This window comes from Pseudophryne corroboree, chromosome 6 (genome assembly GCF_028390025.1).
Source record: "Pseudophryne corroboree isolate aPseCor3 chromosome 6, aPseCor3.hap2, whole genome shotgun sequence".
Taxonomy (NCBI): domain Eukaryota; kingdom Metazoa; phylum Chordata; class Amphibia; order Anura; family Myobatrachidae; genus Pseudophryne; species Pseudophryne corroboree.
In genome coordinates, this window is record NC_086449.1 from 822,625,645 (window position 1) to 822,645,081 (window position 19,437).

General features: G+C 49.9%; 1 protein-coding gene across 5 annotated transcripts in view; it reads left to right on the forward strand.

Moving 5' to 3' along the window:
- The window catches only part of IQSEC3 (IQ motif and Sec7 domain ArfGEF 3), a 124,478-nt gene that overhangs the window by 95,138 nt on the left and 9,903 nt on the right, over positions 1-19,437 (forward strand). For all 5 annotated transcript variants that reach the window (XM_063929202.1, XM_063929204.1, XM_063929203.1 and 2 more), the window contains exons 3-5: positions 8,478-8,706; positions 14,874-15,868; positions 16,966-17,127. In XM_063929202.1, coding sequence (XP_063785272.1) covers positions 8,478-8,706; positions 14,874-15,868; positions 16,966-17,127 — 1,386 coding nt within the window. The remainder of the gene's footprint in view (positions 1-8,477; positions 8,707-14,873; positions 15,869-16,965; positions 17,128-19,437) is intronic.

The window sequence follows — 19,437 nt, forward strand, 5'->3', positions numbered from 1 at the left end:
CTGGTTAACTAAACTGAGCTCCTGTGCTGGGAGGCGGGGTTATAGAGGAGGTGGCGCTGTGCATTCTGGGAACAGTCAAAGCTTTGAGCTTGTTGGTGCCTCGGATCAAGATCCTACTCTACACCCCATTGTCCAGACTTGTAGAGCCCAGTGTACCTCGCAGAAAGAGTTTTAACAAGGGTAAGTTCTTACCATAAAACTCGTTATAACTGATAGAAGTAGGATGGCAGATACATGTGTACTTATTGCAGGATAAAACTGAATACTTACTATAAGGATAAAGAGCAACATGGCAAAAGCAGCAGTACTTGTTACAGTATATTGGCCCCAACTGCCTGCTCATGCTTTCACGTGCCACCATATGCCAAAGTATAATTTCCTAGTGTCTCACATGCCACCATTCCCCTCAGTATGACCTCCTAGTACAGGGGTGGGCAATTATTTCAGCTGGGGGGCCACTTAACACTTTTCAGCGAATACTCGAGGGCCGCACAGGGGGTAGGGATGCTGAGGGGAGAGTTACAGGGAGGGTGAGGGTAGGGACGTTTAGGGGCGAGCTACGGGGAGGGTGATGGCACACTTAGGGGGCAGTTACAGTGAAAGAGTGAGGGCAGGAGCCTAAAAAAATAGCTTTATTAGAATAAATAAAGTACCCTAAAGCCAAGTGTGGATTAAACATTCATATAAAGACTATAAGCTATGGAGAGCTTTCCCCGCCCAGACTGTCCCTTACCAGATATTTGAAGTACTAGTAGTGCCTCCTCTCATCTTCAGGTAGAGGCAGCTGCATGTCACACCTGGAATTCTACGCGTTGCAGCCCAGAGGCAGGCGGAGCTTGGGACTCCCCTTCCTGGGCGGGCTGCGCATATTAATTAAATTTCGGCTGCAGATCTCTTCATGGTTCCGGCGCTGCTGCTGCCTGTAAGTGTGACAAGCACCGGCAGCAACAAGCAGGACAGTGCTGAGGCAGAGAGTGGGGAGCCGCTATTCATGCTGCTGCTGCTGCTGCCTGTGATAAATGTTACTGGTGCTGACAGCGGCAGCCTGCAGTAACAGGCAGGAGAGTGCGGCTCCGGCAGGAAGGGGGGAGATGCTTTTCATGCTGCCGGCGCCACTGCTACCTGTCAAAGTGACAGGCGCTGGCAGCCGGAAGCAATAGCGGACATGCCTGTGCTGCTGTATGTATTCAAATTGTCCGCCGCCGCACGCATCCACGCTGAGTACCTTTGGCTCCATCCCCAACAGAGTCTAATGTCACAGGAAATCCGGCCAGCGGTACCGACGTGACCAAGCTTCATCAGCGGCGCCCACGGCTGGGAGGTAATGCAGTGCAATGACAAGCAGCTCAGCCAGTCGGGCCGCTTGTCATTGCACACTGATGGGAGGTAGCGGGCCGGGCAGGATCAGCTCGCGGGCCGCATCCGGCACGCGGACCGTATTTTGCCCACCCCTATCCTAGTATCTCCCATGCCACCATATGCCTCAGTATGACCTCCTAGTAGCTCACATGCCACCATATGCCTCAGTATGACCTCCTGGTATCTCACATGTCTCAGTATGACCTCCTGGTATCTCACATGTCTCAGTATGACCTCCTAGTAGCTCACATGCCACCATATGCCTCAGTATGACCTCCTGGTATCTCACATGTCTCAGTATGACCTTCTGGTATCTCACATGTCTCAGTATGACCTCCTAGTAGCTCACATGCCACCATATGCCTCAGTATGACCTCCTAGTATCTCCCATGCCACCATATGCCTCAGTATGACTTCCAAGTATGTCACATGTCTCAGTGTGACCTCCTAGTATCTCCCATGCCACCATATGCCTCAGTATGACCTCCTGGTATCTCACATGTCACATCTCTCAGTATGACCTCCTAGTAGCTCACATGCCACCATATGCCTCAGTATGACCTCCTAGTATCTCCCATGCCACCATATGCCTCAGTATGACCTCCTAGTATCTCCCATGCCACCATATGCCTCAGTATGACCTCCTAGTATCTCCCATGCCACCATATGCCTCAGTATGACTTCCAAGTATGTCACATGTCTCAGTATGACCTCCTAGTAGCTCACATGCCACCATATGCCTCAGCATGACCTTCTAGTATCTCACATGCCACCATATGCCTCAGTATGACCTCCTAGTATATCCCATGCCACCATATGCCTCGGTATGACCTCCTGGTATCTCCCATGCCACCATATGCCTCGGTATGACCTCCTAGTATCTCCCATGGCACCATATGCCTCAGTATGACCTGGTATCTCACATGTCATATGTCTCAGTATGACCTCCTAGTAGCTCACATGCCACCATATGCCTCAGTATGACCTCCTGGTAACTCACATGTCACCATATGTTTCAGTATGACCTCCTAGTATCTCCCATGCCACCATATGCCTCAGTATTACCTCCTAGTATCTCCCATGCCACCATATGCCTCAGTATGACCTCCTAGTATCTTACATGCCACCATATGCCTCAGTATGACCTCCTAGTATCTCACATGCCACCATATGCCTCAGTATGACCTCCGAGTATCTCATATGCCACCATATGTCTCAGTATGACCTCCTAGTATCTCACATGTCACCAAATGCCTCAGTATGACCTCCTAGTATCTCACATCACCATATGCCTCAGTATGACCTCCTAGTATCTCACATGCCACCTTATGCCTCAGTACGACCTCCTAGTATCTCATATGCCATCATATGCCTCAGTATGACCTCCTAGTATCTCACATGTCAACAAATGCCTCAGTATGACCTCCTAGTATCTCACATGCCACCATATGTCTCAGTATGACCTCCTAGTATCTCATATGCCACTATATGCCTCAGTATGACCTCCTAGTATCTCCCATGCCACCATATGCCTCAGTATGACCTCCTAGTATCTTACATGCCACCATATGCCTCAGTATGACCTCCTAGTATCTTACATGCCACCATATTCCTCAGTATGACCTCCTAGTATCTTACATGCCACCATATGTCTCAGTATGACCTCCTAGTATCTCAAATTCCACCATATGTCTCAGTATGACCTCCTAGTATCTCAAATTCCACCATATGTCTCAGTATGACCTCCTAGTATCCCACATGCCACCATATGTCTTCCATGCCACCATAAAGTCCTCAGTTGTACCGTAGGCCTCAGTATATAGCCTCACATGCCACCAAATGCCCCGGTATAGCCATACGTCTGTCTGTAACTCAGACAGTGCCCACACATCCATAGCTGACCCAGGTCCAGGTCCAAGTCCTCTCTGTAAATGCCACCAGTGCTCTCTGGCGCCCTCAGGAGGAAGCCTAATCACAGTGCAAAGTGTTGTCTGGCTGCCATTCACCGCACTGATTACGTTCTCATAGGGGCTTTTTTATGTATTATGTACTGGTCCGTCCTCCATTATAATATAGGAACAGGTACATTGTAGCAGAACACATTACAGGTCCCAATTGTAAGCAGTTCATCCCCGGGGGGAATATGTACACATCTGCTTAGGTAGCAGGGTACTTCTGAACCTTGTACCCAGCACGCCCTTTACCCCCTGCCCCCGACACACATCACGTCGCACAACGTGCCCTGGGGGAGCACTGGGAGCAGGAAGAGGGTGCCAGCTGCGTCCTAAGAGCACAATCCTCCCCTCTGTATGTAGTGTGGTTCCTTTCCAGGCGCTGCACAAAGTGACATGGACAGTGAGGAGGGGAATGGAGGCAGCAGGAAGCCACAGACTGAGAGTTATATAGTGGAAGGAGCAGGGTCCCCAGCAGCACAGAGTATACCAGGAGATGAGTGATGTGTCAGTGAGGACAGGGCTGCATGTGACAGGGGCAGTGACATGGTGTGAGGAGGGGAATGGAGGCAGCAGGAAACCACAGACTGAGAGTTATATAGTGGGAGGAGCAGGGTCCCCAGCAGCACAGAGTATACCAGGAGATGAGTGATGTGTCAGTGAGGACAGGGCTGCATGTGACAGGGGCAGTGACATGATGTGAGGAGAGGAATGGAGGCAGCAGGGAGCCACAGACTGAGAGTTATATAGTGGGAGGAGCAGGGTCCCCAGCAGCACAGAGTATACCAGGAGATGAGTGATGTGTCAGTGAGGACAGAGCTGCATGTGACAGGGGCAGTGACATGATGTGAGGAGGGGAATGGAGGCAGCAGGAAGCCACAGACTGAGAGTTATATAGTGGGAGGAGCAGTGTCCCAGCAGCACAGAGTATACCAGGAGATGAGTGATGTGTCAGTGAGGACAGGGCTGCATGTGACAGGGGCAGTGACATGATGTGAGGGGGGAAATGGAGGTAGCAGGAAGCCACAGACTGAGAGTTATATAGTGGGAGGAGCAGGGTCCCCAGCAGCACAGAGTATATCAGGAGATGAGGGATGTGTCAGTGAGGACAGAGCTGCATGTGACAGGGGCAGTGACATGATGTGAGGAGGGGAATGGAGGCAGCAGGAAGTCAGACTGGGAGTTATATAGTGGGAGGAGCAGGGTCCCCAGCAGCACAGAGTATACCAGGAGAGGAGTGATGTGTCAGTGAGGACAGGGCTGCATGTGATAGGGGCAGTGACATGATGTGAGGAGGGGAATGGAGGCAGCAGGAAGCCACAGACTGAGAGTTATATAGTGGGAGGAGCAGGGTCCCCAGCAGCACAGAGTATATCAGGAGATGAGTGATGTGTCAGTGAGGACAGGGCTGCATGTGACAGGGGCAGTGACATGATGTGAGGAGGGGAATGGGGGCAGCAGGAAGCCACAGACTGAGAGTTATATAGTGGGAGGAGCAGGGGCCCCAGCAGAACAGAGTATATCAGGAGATGAGGGATGTGTCAGTGAGGACAGGGCTGCATGCAGTGGTGCAAGTGGGCGGGTACGGCGTACCCGTAAGAATTTAGCCGTGAGTACGCCGTACCCACACCGACGGGCCGCCGCTCCTCTTCCTTCCCTCCCTCCCCTGCTCCACGCCACACCCGCCGTCCCCGCCGCACCGCCGCTGATGTGAGGGAAGGAGAGCGCAGCCTGCGCCTCTCCTTCCCCTCAGTCTCCGGTGGGTGTCTCAGTTTACTTCAGCGCCGATCCGTGAGCCAATTAGAGCTCGCACCCGCGAGCTCTGATTGGCTCACGGATCGGCGCTTAATTAAACTGAGACACCCGCCGGAGACTGAGGGGAACGAGAGGCGCAGGCTGCGCTCTCCTTCCCTCACATGACAGACAGGACGGCGACGGCAGCGGTGAGTAGGGGAGGGGGGCATGTTTACCTGGCACTGGGGGGGGGGCATGTTATACCTGGCACTGGGGGGGCATGTTATACCTGGCACTGGGGGATATCTGGCACTGGGGGCATATCTGGCACAGGGGGGGTATATATACCTGGCACTGGGGGATATCTGGCACAGGAGGGCATGTATACCAGGCACTGGGGGATATCTGGCACTGGGGGGGCATGTTATACCTGGCACTGGGGGATATCTGGCACTGGGGGGGCATGTATACCTGGCACTGGGGGATATCTGGCACTGGGGGCATATCTGGCACAGGGTGGCATATATACCTGGCACTGGGGGATATCTGGCACTGGGGGCATATCTGTCACTGTGGGGCAATGTGTATCTGACACTCTGGGGACATTTGTGTATCTGGCACTGTGAGGCAATGTGTATCTGGCACTGTGGGGCAATGTGTATCTGGCACTGTGGGGCAATGTGTATCTGGCACTGTGAGGCAATGTGTATCTGACACTCTGGGGACATTTGTGTATCTGGCACTGTGAGGCAATGTGTATCTGACACTCTGGGGACATTTGTGTATCTGGCACTGTGAGGCAATGTGTATCTGACACTCTGGGGACATTTGTGTATCTGGCACTGTGGGGCAATGTGTATCTGGCACTGTGGGGCAATGTGTATCTGGCACTGTGGGGCAATGTGTATCTGGCACTGTGAGGCAATGTGTTTCTGACACTCTGGGGACATTTGTGTATCTGGCACTGTGAGGCAATGTGTATCTGACACTCTGGGGACATTTGTGTATCTGGCACTGTGGGGCAATGTGTATCTGGCACTCTGGGGACATTTGTGTATCTGGCACTGTGGGGCAATGTGTATCTGGCACTGTGGGGCAATGTATATCTGGCACTGTGGGGCAACGTGTATCTGACACTATTGGGGTCATACGTGTATCTGCCCCTCCCCCATATGTGTATCACGCCCCCATTTTCATTGGCCACGCCCCATGTGGTATTTGGCCACACCCATTTTTTTGCGCGCACACAGTACCCGTAAGACATTTTTTCTACTTGCACCACTGGCTGCATGTGACAGGGGCAGTGACATGATGTGAGGAGGGGAATGGAGGCAGCAGGAAGCCACAGACTGAGAGTTATATAGTGGAAGGAGCAGGGTCCCCAGCAGCACAGAGTATATCAGGAGATGAGTGATGTGTCAGTGAGGACAGGGCTGCATGTGACATGATGTGAGGAGGGGAAATGGAGGTAGCAGGAAGCCACAGACTGAGAGTTATATAGTGGGAGGAGCAGGGTCCCCAGCAGCGCAGAGTATATCAGGAGATGAGGGATGTGTCAGTGAGGACAGGGCTGCATGTGACAGGGGCAGTGACATGATGTGAGGAGGGGAATGGAGGCAGCAGGAAGCCACAGACTGGGAGTTATATAGTGGGAGGAGCAGGGTCCCCAGCAGCACAGACTATATCAGGAGATGAGGGATGTGTCAGTGAGGACAGGGCTGCATGTGACAGGGGCAGTGACATGATGTGAGGAGGGGAATGGAGGCAGCAGGAAGACACAGACTGAGAGTTATATAGAGGGAGGAGCAGGGTCTCCAGCGCCTCAGGTTAGGCCTCTGTCACACTGGCGTTTGAAGATTGTGACATCAGAGTTATTGTTATTCCTGATTGATTCCATTGATGGGGGTAATTCTGAGTTTATCGCAGCATCAAGTTTGTTAGCAATTGGGCAAAACCATGTGCACTAAGGGGGGGGGCATATATAACATTTGCAGAGAGAGTTAGATTTGGGTGGTTTATTTTGTTTCTGTGCAGGGTAAATACTGGCTGCTTTATTTTTACACTGCAATTTAGATTTCAGTTTGAATACACCCCACCCAAATCTAACTCTCTCTGCACATGTTATATATGCCCCCCCTGCAGTGCACATGGGCCCTCATTCCGAGTCGTTCGCTCGGTAATTTTCATCGCATCGCAGTGAACTTCCGCTTAGTACGCATGCGCAATACTCGCACTGCGACTGCGCCAAGTAATTTTACAATGAAGATAGTATTTTTACTCACGGCTTTTTCTTCGCTCCGGCGATCGTAGTGTGATTGACAGGAAATGGGTGTTACTAGGCGGAAACACGGCGTTTTAGGGGCGTGTGGATAAAAACGCTACCGTTTCCGGAAAAAACGCAGGAGTGGCCGGAGAAACGGGGGAGTGTCTGGGCGAACGCTGGGTGTGTTTATGACGTCAAACCAGGAACGACAAGCACTGAACTGATCGCAGATGCCGAGTAAGTCTGAAGCTACTGTGAAACTGCTAAGTAGTTTGTAATCGCAATATTGCGAATACATCGGTCGCAATTTTAAGAAGCTAAGATACACTCCCAGTAGGCGTAGGCTTAGCGTGAGCAACTCTGCTAAATTCGCCTTGCGAGCGATCAACTCGGAATGAGGGCCATGGTTTTGCCCAACTGCTAACAAATTTGCTGCTGCGATCAACTCAGAATTAGGCCCGATGTGCGTAAAATAAACACACTGTGTCGTTGTTGCTGAGCAAAGTGAGTATATAAATATGGACTTAGAACATAGGCCACTTATTAATAGCCCTCTGTTATGTTATGGGTCCTGCACTAAGCGCATAGTCAGTTTTAATTAAGTAGAACCTTACTCTCCTGGCTTCCAGGTTATTTTTTTTAGTTTAATTATGTTTTTCTGTGATTGTTACATATATGCTATGAGCCTTTACAATCAGATCTAGGATTCTTATTGAGTATAATAAATGATATTTTATTGCGGATTGGAGCGTCTGTTATTTGCCCGGTTAGGAGTAGGCGCTGCCATCTCTTTCTTGTTTCTCACCTTTATTGGTGTTTGGGGTGTTGCGGCGCCCTGGGGTAGCAGCCGCTGCTTCAGATACATCACTGACGAGAGGGCGCCCCCTAACTGTGCAACGTATCCATTGTGTTTAGGAAATGTTTGTTATGCTCATCACCCAAATCCGGGTGGACTGGGGAACCATTTTTTTGACATTGGATTTCTCTTACAGGTATTATTTAAATTTTTTTTTTAACTGAATTTATTTTTTATAGGAGACGTCAGAACAGACGAAGCCGGCTTATAATATAACTGGGGCATAATCCCCTCTTATACAAGGGCTTATGATGTTCATGTTGCACTTTGTGCAGGAAGCTTCAGCTGATATCTGATCCCGTTTATTTCACAGCGACGACTCCGCCAGTAAGAAGTTGCTGTGTACGGCATGGGACGTCCGGGACAGCGATAGTCAGAGGAGTAATAACGCCAAACAGCCGGGAGAGGAGGAGTCACTGACCAAGGCCAGCCTGCACCATACCACCTCTCCGGTGCGGGTCCAGCGAGGGAAGACTGCAGCCACCTGCTCTCACGGCACTAGCTCAGAATATGAGATCTCCCTGGACCTCAAGAACAGACAGGTCAGATCTCCTCCCTTTGTATCCTATAAATACGAGCGCCACTATCAGCTGTGTATAAGGAGCGGCACTGACTATAAGGGGCGGCACTCAGCATGAGGCACAGCACTGAGTATAAGGGGCGGCACTGATTATAAGGGGCGGCACTCAGCATGAGGCACAGCACTGAGTATAAGTGCCCGCACTGATTATAAGGGGCGGCACTCAGCATGAGGCACAGCACTGAGTATAAGGGCCTGAACTGGGTGTAAGGACCCGCACTTAACGTAAAGGGGCGGCACTGACCAAATAGAGCCTACACTGAGTATATGGGGGTGGCCCCAAGTGTAAGTGTCTGCACTGAGTAGAAAGTCCTGCACCGAGTACAGCGACTCACACTGATCATAACAGTCTGCACTGTGTATAACAGCTCACACTGGGTATAGCAGCTCACACTCGGCAGCTCACACTGGGTATAACAGCTCACACTCGTCAGCTCACACTGGGTATAGCAGCTCACACTCGGCAGCTCACACTGGGTATAACAGCTCACACTCGTCAGCTCACACTGGGTATAGCAGCTCACACTCGGCAGCTCACACTGGGTATAACAGCTCACACTCGTCAGCTCACACTGGGTATAGCAGCTCACACTCGGCAGCTCACACTGGGTATAACAGCTCACACTCGTCAGCTCACACTGGGTATAGCAGCTCACACTGGGTATAACAGCTTACACTGGGTATAGCAGCTCACACTCGTCAGCTCACACTGGGTATAACAGCTCACACTGGGTATAACAGCTCACACTGGGTATAGCAGCTCACACTGGGTATAACAGCTCACACTGGGTATAACAGCTCACACTCGGCAGCTCACACTGGGTATAACAGCTCACACTCGGCAGCTCACACTGGGTATAACAGCTCACACTGGGTATAACAGCTCACACTCGGCAGCTCACACTGGGTATAACAGCTCACACTCGTCAGCTCACACTGGGTATAGCAGCTCACACTGGGTATAACAGCTTACACTGGGTATAGCAGCTCACACTCGGCAGCTCAAACTGGGTATAACAGCTTACACTCGTCAGCTCACACTGGGTATAGCAGCTCACACTCGGCAGCTCACACTGGGTATAGCAGCTCACACTCGGCAGCTCACACTGGGTATAACAGCTCACACTCGTCAGCTCACACTGGGTATAGCAGCTCACACTGGGTATAACAGCTTACACTGGGTATAGCAGCTCACACTCGTCAGCTCACACTGGGTATAGCAGCTCACACTGGGTATAACAGCTCACACTGGGTATAACAGCTCACACTCGGCAGCTCACACTGGGTATAACAGCTCACACTCGGCAGCTCACACTGGGTATAACAGCTTACACTCGTCAGCTCACACTGGGTATAGCAGCTCACACTGGGTATAACAGCTTACACTGGGTATAGCAGCTCACACTCGGCAGCTCAAACTGGGTATAACAGCTTACACTCGTCAGCTCACACTGGGTATAGCAGCTCACACTCGGCAGCTCACACTGGGTATAACAGCTTACACTCGTCAGCTCACACTGGGTATAACAACTCACACTCGGCAGCTCAGGCTGAGTTTAACAGCTCACACTCGGCAGCTCAGGCTGAGTATAACAGCTCACACTCAGCAGCTCAGGCTGAGTATAACAGCTCACACTCGGTAACTCAGGCTGAGTATAACAGCTCACACTCGGCAACTCAGGCTGAGTATAGCAGCTCACACTCGGCAGCTCAGGCTGAGTATAACAGCTCACACTCGGCAGCTCGGGCTGAGTATAACAGCTCACATTCGGCAGCTCAGGCTGAGTGTAACAGCTCACACTCGGCAGCTCAGGCTGCGTATAACAGCTCACACTCGGCAGCTCAGGCTGAGTATAGCAGCGGCAGCTCAAGCTGAGTATAGCAGCTCACACTCGGCAGCTCAGGCTGAGTATAGCAGCTCACACTCAGCAGCTCAGGCTGAGTATAACAGCTCACACTCGGCAGCTCAGGCTGAGTATAACAGCTCACACTCGGCAGCGCACAGTGGGTATAACAGCTCACACTTGGCAGCTCAGGCTGAGTATAGCAGCTCACACTCGGCAGCTCAGGCTGCGTATAACAGCTCACACTCGGCAGCTCAGGCTAAGTATAGCAGCGGCAGCTCAAGCTGAGTATAGCAGCTCACACTCGGCAGCTCAGGCTGAGTATAGCAGCTCACACTCAGCAGCTCAGGCTGAGTATAACAGCTCACACTCGGCAGCTCAGGCTGAGTATAACAGCTCACACTCGGCAGCGCACAGTGGGTATAACAGCTCACACTTGGCAGCTCAGGCTGAGTATAGCAGCTCACACTCAGCAGCTCAGGCTAAGTATAACAGCTCACACTCGGCAGCTCAGGCTGAGTATAACAGCTCACACTCGGCAGCGCACAGTGGGTATAACAGCTCACACTTGGCAGCTCAGGCTGAGTATAGCAGCTCACACTCAGCAGCTCAGGCTGAGTATAACAGCTCACACTCGGCAGCTCAGGCTGAGTATAACAGCTCACACTCGGCAGCGCACAGTGGGTATAACAGCTCACACTTGGCAGCTCAGGCTGAGTATAGCAGCTCACACTCGGCAGCTCAGGCTGAGTATAGCAGCTCACACTCAGCAGCTTAGGCTGAGTATAACAGCTCACACTCGACAGCTCAGGCTGAGTATAACAGCTCACACTCGACAGCTCAGGCTGAGTATAACAGCTCACACTCGGCAGCTCAGGCTGAGTATAACAGCTCACACTCTGCAGCTCAGGCTGAGTATAACAGCTCACACTCTGCAGCTCAGGCTGAGTATAACAGCTCACACTCTGCAGCTCAGGCTGAGTATAACAGCTCACACTCGGCAGCGCACAGTGGGTATAACAGCTCACACTTGGCAGCTCAGGCTGAGTATAGCAGCTCACACTCGGCAGCTCAGGCTGAGTATAGCAGCTCACACTCGGCAGCTCAGGCTGAGTATAACAGCTCACATTCGGCAGCTCAGGCTGAGTGTAACAGCTCACACTCGACAGCTCAGGCTGAGTATAGCAGCTCACACTCAGCAGCTTAGGCTGAGTATAACAGCTCACACTCGGCAGCACAGGCTGAGTATAACAGCTCACACTCGGCAGCTCAGGCTGAGTATAACAGCTCACACTCTGCAGCTCAGGCTGAGTATAACAGCTCACACTCGACAGCTCAGGCTGAGTATAACATCTCACACTCGGCAGCTCAGGCTGAGTATAACAGCTCACACTCGACAGCTCAGGCTGAGTATAACAGCTCACACTCGACAGCTCAGGCTGAGTATAACATCTCACACTCGGCAGCTCAGGCTGAGTATAACAGCTCACACTCTGCAGCTCAGGCTGAGTATAACAGCTCACACTCGACAGCTCAGGCTGAGTATAACAGCTCACACTCGACAGCTCAGGCTGAGTATAACAGCTCACACTCGACAGCTCAGGCTGAGTATAACAGCTCACACTCAGTAGCTTGGCTGAATATAATAGTAATGCTTAGTACAATAGCTTGAGCTGAGTAAAATCAAATTATAATAGTATAACAGAACTGGGCAATTATAACAGAATGACTTTTTAGCTAAATAAATGATACTGTTTGTTTTTTTAAATTAGTTATGGAAATACTGATACGTGGTGAATCTTGTTTTTGTGAATTTGTGTCAAAATTCCAGTTTGCTTTTATGAGGTTTTCCGGTTTCCTATGGAAGCGATACATAGAAACCCTATAGACTTTTGAGCCTATCTTTTGGGGTGGGGGGTAAAGTGGTGGCATAGACAGGTCTAGAAGGAGATGGCTGAGGGTGCGTTTGTTCTCATTGCATGATCGTTACCCTAATCAGGGCACTGCTGAGGTCTGCGAAACGACACACGGTTATAGAGTGGCCGTTGTACTGAGAAGACAGGTGGATTCCAGAGACACGAGGACTGGGAGGTGATCAGCGAGAGGACAGGGGAAGATCAGATCTCTTCAAAGATGATCCAAGTTAAAAAGCAAGGCCATAATAAGATCAATTCAACTACGGAAGAAGGAATAATCAAGGTCACCGCTCCATTAGTTGGGTTAAACCAGGATCACGAAGAAGCTGACAGGAGTTTCAGAGCCGCGCCATGCTCCAGCCCCTTCCTCTGACCTTGTTTTGCTTTTTCTACTGGAAAAAGAACTGAATAAACACAGAAAGCCCCAGGGCTGCAGGATACACTGCGCCTTGTTTGAGGGGGGGGGGGGGGAAGGGATTTGTGCCTCTCTGAATCTTTTGCAACGTTACGGTTCCTGCCCTCAGTAATGAGATTTATTTTCCTCCTGAACTTTCCGCCAGCTCAATCATCGCTAAAGCCGTTTCCAAACAGTCGCTGGAATCCTAAAATGTGACAATCTGTGTTTTCAGAGGCGTCTGTTCTATTCCACATTTGTGCCAAAGAATCTGAGGACGACTGAGAGATAGTTTTCTATTTTTTTGTATATCAGAATAAAAATGTATTGTGCAACATATAAATTGGTATAGGCTAAGTGACTGTTACCGTATGCAGCGCTAAAAGCTGATTGTTCCAGCACAATGCCGGAAATTCAGCCAATGACGGACCACCCAGGTAAAAAGAGCCTCATTCAAGTACCCTTTGAGATGACCACCATAGGCCTCGGCCCTACAGCCAGACAGCCAATGTCGGAGAATGCCCGCAATCAATTCACTAGGAGCCAGGGTTGTCACCCTGGCACATGGTGTCTGAGGTCCCCAATGGCTATATAGGCTGCATTGTTGTCACTATAGCTTCAGCCTCAAAATAGGTCAGTCTACAATAAGTGGGTCAGTGATGACTAACCTAATACACCTCAGGGGACGCCTGGGCAGACCACTAACCTTGGAAATGGACACTCATTATCCTTCATCTCAGTAATAAATGAAGACAATATTTTTAATCAAACATAGTTATAATAACACAGCAGGCCTTTAAATGTCCAATAAGTAATACACAGGCTATAGCAAACAATAAGGAAGGGAGGAGATGGAGACTGAAAGTGAAGGCTTGGATGGCAGTCTGTTGCATGTCACTATTGTAGACCATTGGTGCATATTAAGATTTCCTAATGGAAAAAAAAACATTAGACCATGATACATCATAAAATATTGGTTTTGAAGTAGCAAAACACAGTTTATGTGAAAGGGTAAATCGAAACAACCTGTCCTGTCTAAGAAATCCCACCAAAAGATATCCCACACTTGCTATCAAAATGCACCACCACCACCACAGAGATTTAGCTCAAGCGCTGACGCTCTTAGGAAGTCTTCAGTTACTTCCTGATTGGTCACACAGTGGAATCGCAACCCAACTTATTCATAGCTACTGTAAACCAATCAATTCCCCACAGAAAATATAGTGCTATGAAAATAAACTAGTCTGACATGTTAATTATTTGAGAACACGAAGACAGAATGTTATTCATTGTTATTTAATAAGACGAAACTCACATAACCTTTTGTGGGGATGCGGTCAATATACCAACAGTCAGAAGACTGACAACGGGATCCCAAAGGTCAGAATCCAGATGGATCTCAAAGGTAATTATAGTGGTTTAAAGTTAGTGTTAGACACTAGTGGGAGGGGTGGGGGGGGGGGGGGTTAGGTTTAGGCTGCAGGAGGGGACTGTTAAGGTTAGACTGTGGGAGGAGGAGGTTAGGTGTGGGTTAGGAGTAGGGGTAGGGTAAAAATACTTCTGACTGTTGGGATCCCGACTGTCGGGATTTTGTACCCAACCCTGTGTAATCTGCAGACTGGGAAAACCACTAAACATGGTATGACTTTCTGCACATGTGCATATAAACATGATTACGTTATATAAGGGGAGATAAATTACTCCTACAACCTCCAAACTGGGTCAGTATAAGTGGTTTAATCTGACTAGTGCCATAAAGAAGCAATATTCAGATTTTGAATTGATCATGACCATATTAATACATTGTTTCCATCATTACTAATGTATGCGCTCCCTCATTGTCCACCTATTGAAATTATTAGACGTTAACAACATCATAAAGTAGATTTTACTTCTCTCTTCTTGTGTATCTTCTGTGTTTGTTATAGAGGGATATCAGGACACACCAGGGTGACTCTGATTCTTTGTTTTACAGATTGAGATGCTGGAGCACAAGTACGGAGGTCACCTAGTTTCCCGGAGAGCAGCCTGCACCATCCAAACAGCGTTCCGCCAGTACCAGCTCAGCAAGAACTTTGAAAAGATCAGAGACTCGCTGCTGCAAAGCCGCCTCCCCCGGCGCATCTCTCTGCGCAACGTGCGGGTACATAACCCAGACAGCTTCCCTTCCGCTGAAAAGGCTCTGCTGGAGAGCTACAATTTGGTGGGAATCCCCTTGGTCAGGTCTCCTTCTCTCCCAGCCACCATCAGTGGAGCGCTAACTGAGCTTGAAGACTCCTTCACTGAGCAGGTACAGTCTCTTGCCAAATCTATTGACGACGCTCTCAGCACTTGGAGCCTGAAGACCATGTGTGCCTTCCCGGAAGCCGGCTCTTATCAGATCCGGGAGGCTTTTCTGCAGCAGAACCCAGAGCTGGAGCCACCTAAACTAGAAGAGGGAGTACATGAGGACGGGCAACTCGGGACCCTGCCTAAGAGCAGCAGCACATTGATGATGGCTTTCCGAGATGTCACTGTTCAGATAGACAATAACAATATCTCAGTCTCCTCGTCCACCTCTCTCTCTATGTCCAACTGTCTGGCTGGGACTCCAAACCCTAAACCCGTTGAAGATAGGGCTGTTGGAGAAATTACTTCCGAGCTTCCTTCTCAGGAGGGATCGGCTCTTGATGCTCACCTTGCACAGAACTCTTTCCCAGAGCTGAATGGTGATGGGCTAGGGAAGGAGTTAGTGGGGCCCGTTGCAACCGAAACAGAACCTGCAGACCTCTCGGAACAGATGAGCAGCAGTAGCACATCTACCTCTGCCAAGTCCGTGTCTGAGGTGTCTTCTAAGGAGGCGTTGCAAGCCATGATCCTCAGCCTTCCACGGTACTACTGCGAGAACCCGGCTAGCTGCCGCTCGCCTACCCTCTCCACTGATACCATGAGGAAGAGACTCTATCGTATCGGACTCAACCTGTTCAACGTGTGAGAAGGGGGCCGAGGGGTTGTTGGGTCATCTCGAATGAATGTTTACAAGCATTGGTGTGAATCATATCCATGTGACATTGGGCCTGATTCTGTGTTGGGAGCAAATAAAAAAAAGAGCAAGTAACTGTGCACTTTGGTTGCTCAGAGGGGCAGATGTAACATGTGCAGAGAGTTAGGTGTGGGAGGGACATGTCCTAGCTCAGATCTTCATTGCAGTGTGAGTATAAAGCTGCCCAGCATGTGTGGGCTACATGTAGAAGCAGCCAGTAACTGAGCACCTGGGTAACACCATGCTGCACTGCAGGGGGGTAGATGTAACATGTGCAGAGAGTTAGGTGTGGGAGAGGTGTGTCCTAGCTCAGATCTACATTGCAGTGTGAGAATAAAGCTGCCCAGCATGTGTGGGCTACATACAGAAGCAGCCAGTAACTGAGCACCTGGGTAACACCATGCTGCACTGCAGGGGGGCAGATGTAACATGTGCAGAGAGTTAGGTGTGGGCGAGGTGTGTCCTAGCTCAGAGCTACATTGCAGTGTGAGAATAAAGCTACCTAGCATGTGTGGGCTACATGCAGAAGCAGCCAGTAACTGAGCACCTGGGTAACACCATGCTGCACTGCAGGGGGGCAGATGTAACACGTGCAGAGAGTTAGGTGTGGGAGGGGGCGTGTCCTAGCTCAGATCTACATTGCAGTGTGAGATTAAAGCTGCCCAGCATTTGGGTGCTGCATGCAGAAGCAGCCAGCGTTTGCCCTGCATACAAACATAATAATTGTTTTTGCCACCCTTGTTTTTGCAGTGCACCTTGGTTGGTTCCAGTTACAGTACTTGCCGTTTTTGATTTATTCCCAGGTCAGAATCAGCCATTGTGCTAAATTAGGAAGTCCCAGAGAATGTTGTTTCCTGCACGTCCATGCAAACCTTGGGGAGAGGTAAAGTGGAGTGAGATAAAGTACCGACCAATCAGCTTCTAACTGTTACAGGCTGTGTTTGAAAAATGACAGGAGCCGATTGGCTGGCACTTTATCTCTCTCCCCTTATCTCTCTCCAAGCTTTGATAAATCTCCCCCTCTTTCTCTCTCTCTCCCCCACAGTAATCCTGACAAGGGCACCCAATTCCTGATCTCCCGAGGCTTTATCCCAGATACCCCCATCGGGGTGGCTCATTTCCTGCTGCAGAGGAAAGGACTGAGTCGGCAAATGATCGGAGAGTTTCTTGGGAACAGCAAGAAGCAATTCAACCGGGATGTTCTCGAGTGAGTAATCCGCAATACATTGCACGTGAGAACCCCTTCCTCCCCCCCCCCCCCCCCTTCCCAACACCTGAAGACCTACAGCCGCCAAACCAGCAATAAGTAATCTTACCATGGCCTACAGTGGGTAGAGCTGAAGCGTATTGTTCCCCTCGTCTGTCTCGTACAATAGGCTCTCAGATCCTCACCTGAGCCCTGTATCTAGGTCATTCTGCTAGTCAACACACATTATACCCTGGCAGCCCTGGCTCGCTGCTTTACCGAGATCACTTCACAAATTGAGGACATTATTACAAAACACGGGAGATTGTAATGCAATAGAATGCGGAGTGCCCCCTCGCCACACACCGCGCTCACATCTCATTATAGAGCAAGGAGGGAAACGGCCTCTGTTACAGATGGAAATGAAGTTCTCTTATGCCCGGGTCTCACTGATCATTACACGTTCCAGGGCAGCGAACCACGAGGGAGGACCGGATGGCAGACACCAAGGAAGATGTTTTGAAATGCACAATATATAGACTAGTATTAAATCCATCTCCCGGATCCTTTTCCAGGCGCCGACTGGCCAGGCAGTCGTCGCTTTATCAGTGTGTGCGCACCTGTATTGGGGCTCATTAATACAGACACAGGCGTTCTCAATAAATATAACTGCAGAACGTTTATAGCACCTGTAGAGGTCGCGGAAGCTGTGCAGCACATAATGGGGGTCATTCCGAGTTGATCGCTTGCTGCTGTTTTGCGCAGCGATCAGGTCACTACTGCGCATGTGTATGCACCGTTGCTGGGCGATGGATTTAACGAAGAATCCTTTCGCACAGCCGATCGCAAGGTGATTGACAGAAAGAGGGCGTTTGTGGGTGTCAACTGACCGTTTTCAGGGAGTGGTTGGAAAAGCGCAGACGTGTCCAGGCGTTTGCAGGGCGGGTGTCTGACGTCAATTCCGGGAACAAAGAGACTGAAGTGATTGCAAGGGCTGAGTAAGTCCAGAGCTACTCAGAAACTGCAAATAACTTTTTCGTCCCGCTCGGCTGCACAGGCGTTCGCACACTTGCAAAGCAAAAATACACTCCCCCGTGGGCGGCGACTATGCGTTTGCACAGCTGCAAAAAGTAGCTAGCGAGCGATCAACTCGGAATGACCCCCTATATTACTCCCTTTATATAACGTCTACACAATCCAATAGCAGTGTCTTGATGTACCTTTACCACGTGGCGATTTATCTAAAGGATGGAATTGTCCTTTATACTACTGCACTTAGGGGGATATCCAATGAACCGCAATATCGTAGCAAATGCGATCATTCGGTATCCTACTATAAGTTATCAGCGGTAAGTCTCCATAGGGTTTATCGTGGATTTCTCTTTACCATCTCTGAGCAGGGGATAAGTAGTGCAAAATCCCTATTTTAAGCTAAAAATGTCGGGATTTGGTTCGGAACCCTTGGGACACCGCCCCGGAATGACTAATTAGGCCCTTAGACGTTTTTAATTATTTTTAATTTGCCAATGATGATGTCATTTTTGGGGTCAAAAATGCAAAGTGCTGGAAATTAGAGTACACGGTATGGAACAGGTACTGTATGTTGGGGGGCTTTACAAGTGGGACAGGTATTTTTAGGCTTGCAGGTGGGAGTAATCGGTCTGCTTCCACTTTTTTTTTAAAGTCCCCTTAATGACCCAAATATATACTTATACCCACTTTAATGTATCCCAGATGTAATAAGACCCCTTATTTTGCTGAAAAAGTCTGTGATAAGCTGGTTTTTCGGGATAGCCACAATCACGGATTGCGTTATTGCGACTAATTGGATGCCTCCCTAAGGTGGTCATTCCGAGTTGATCGCTAGCTGCATTTGTTCGCAGCGCAGCGATCAGGCTAAAAACCGGCAGTTCTGCGCATGCGTATGCGGCGCAATGCGCACGCGCGATGTACAGGCGCGACGTACGGGCACAACGAACAATGTAGTTTAGCACAGGGTCTAGTGAAGCTTTTCAGTCGCACTGCTGGCCGCAGAGTGATTGACATGAAGTGGGCGTTTCTGGGTGGCAACTGACCGTTTTCAGGGAGTGTGCGGAAAAACGCAGGCGTGCCAGGGAAAACGCAGGCGTGGCTGGGCGAATGCTGGGCAGGTGTGTGACGTCAAATCCGGAACTGAATAGTCTGAAGTGATCGCAAGCGCTGAGTAGATTTCGAGCTACTCTGAAACTACACAAACATATTTTGAAGGCGCTCTGCGATTCAACCGTTCGCACTTCTGCTAAGCTAAAATACAGTGGGCAGCGGCATAGCGTTTGCACGGCTGCTAAAAAC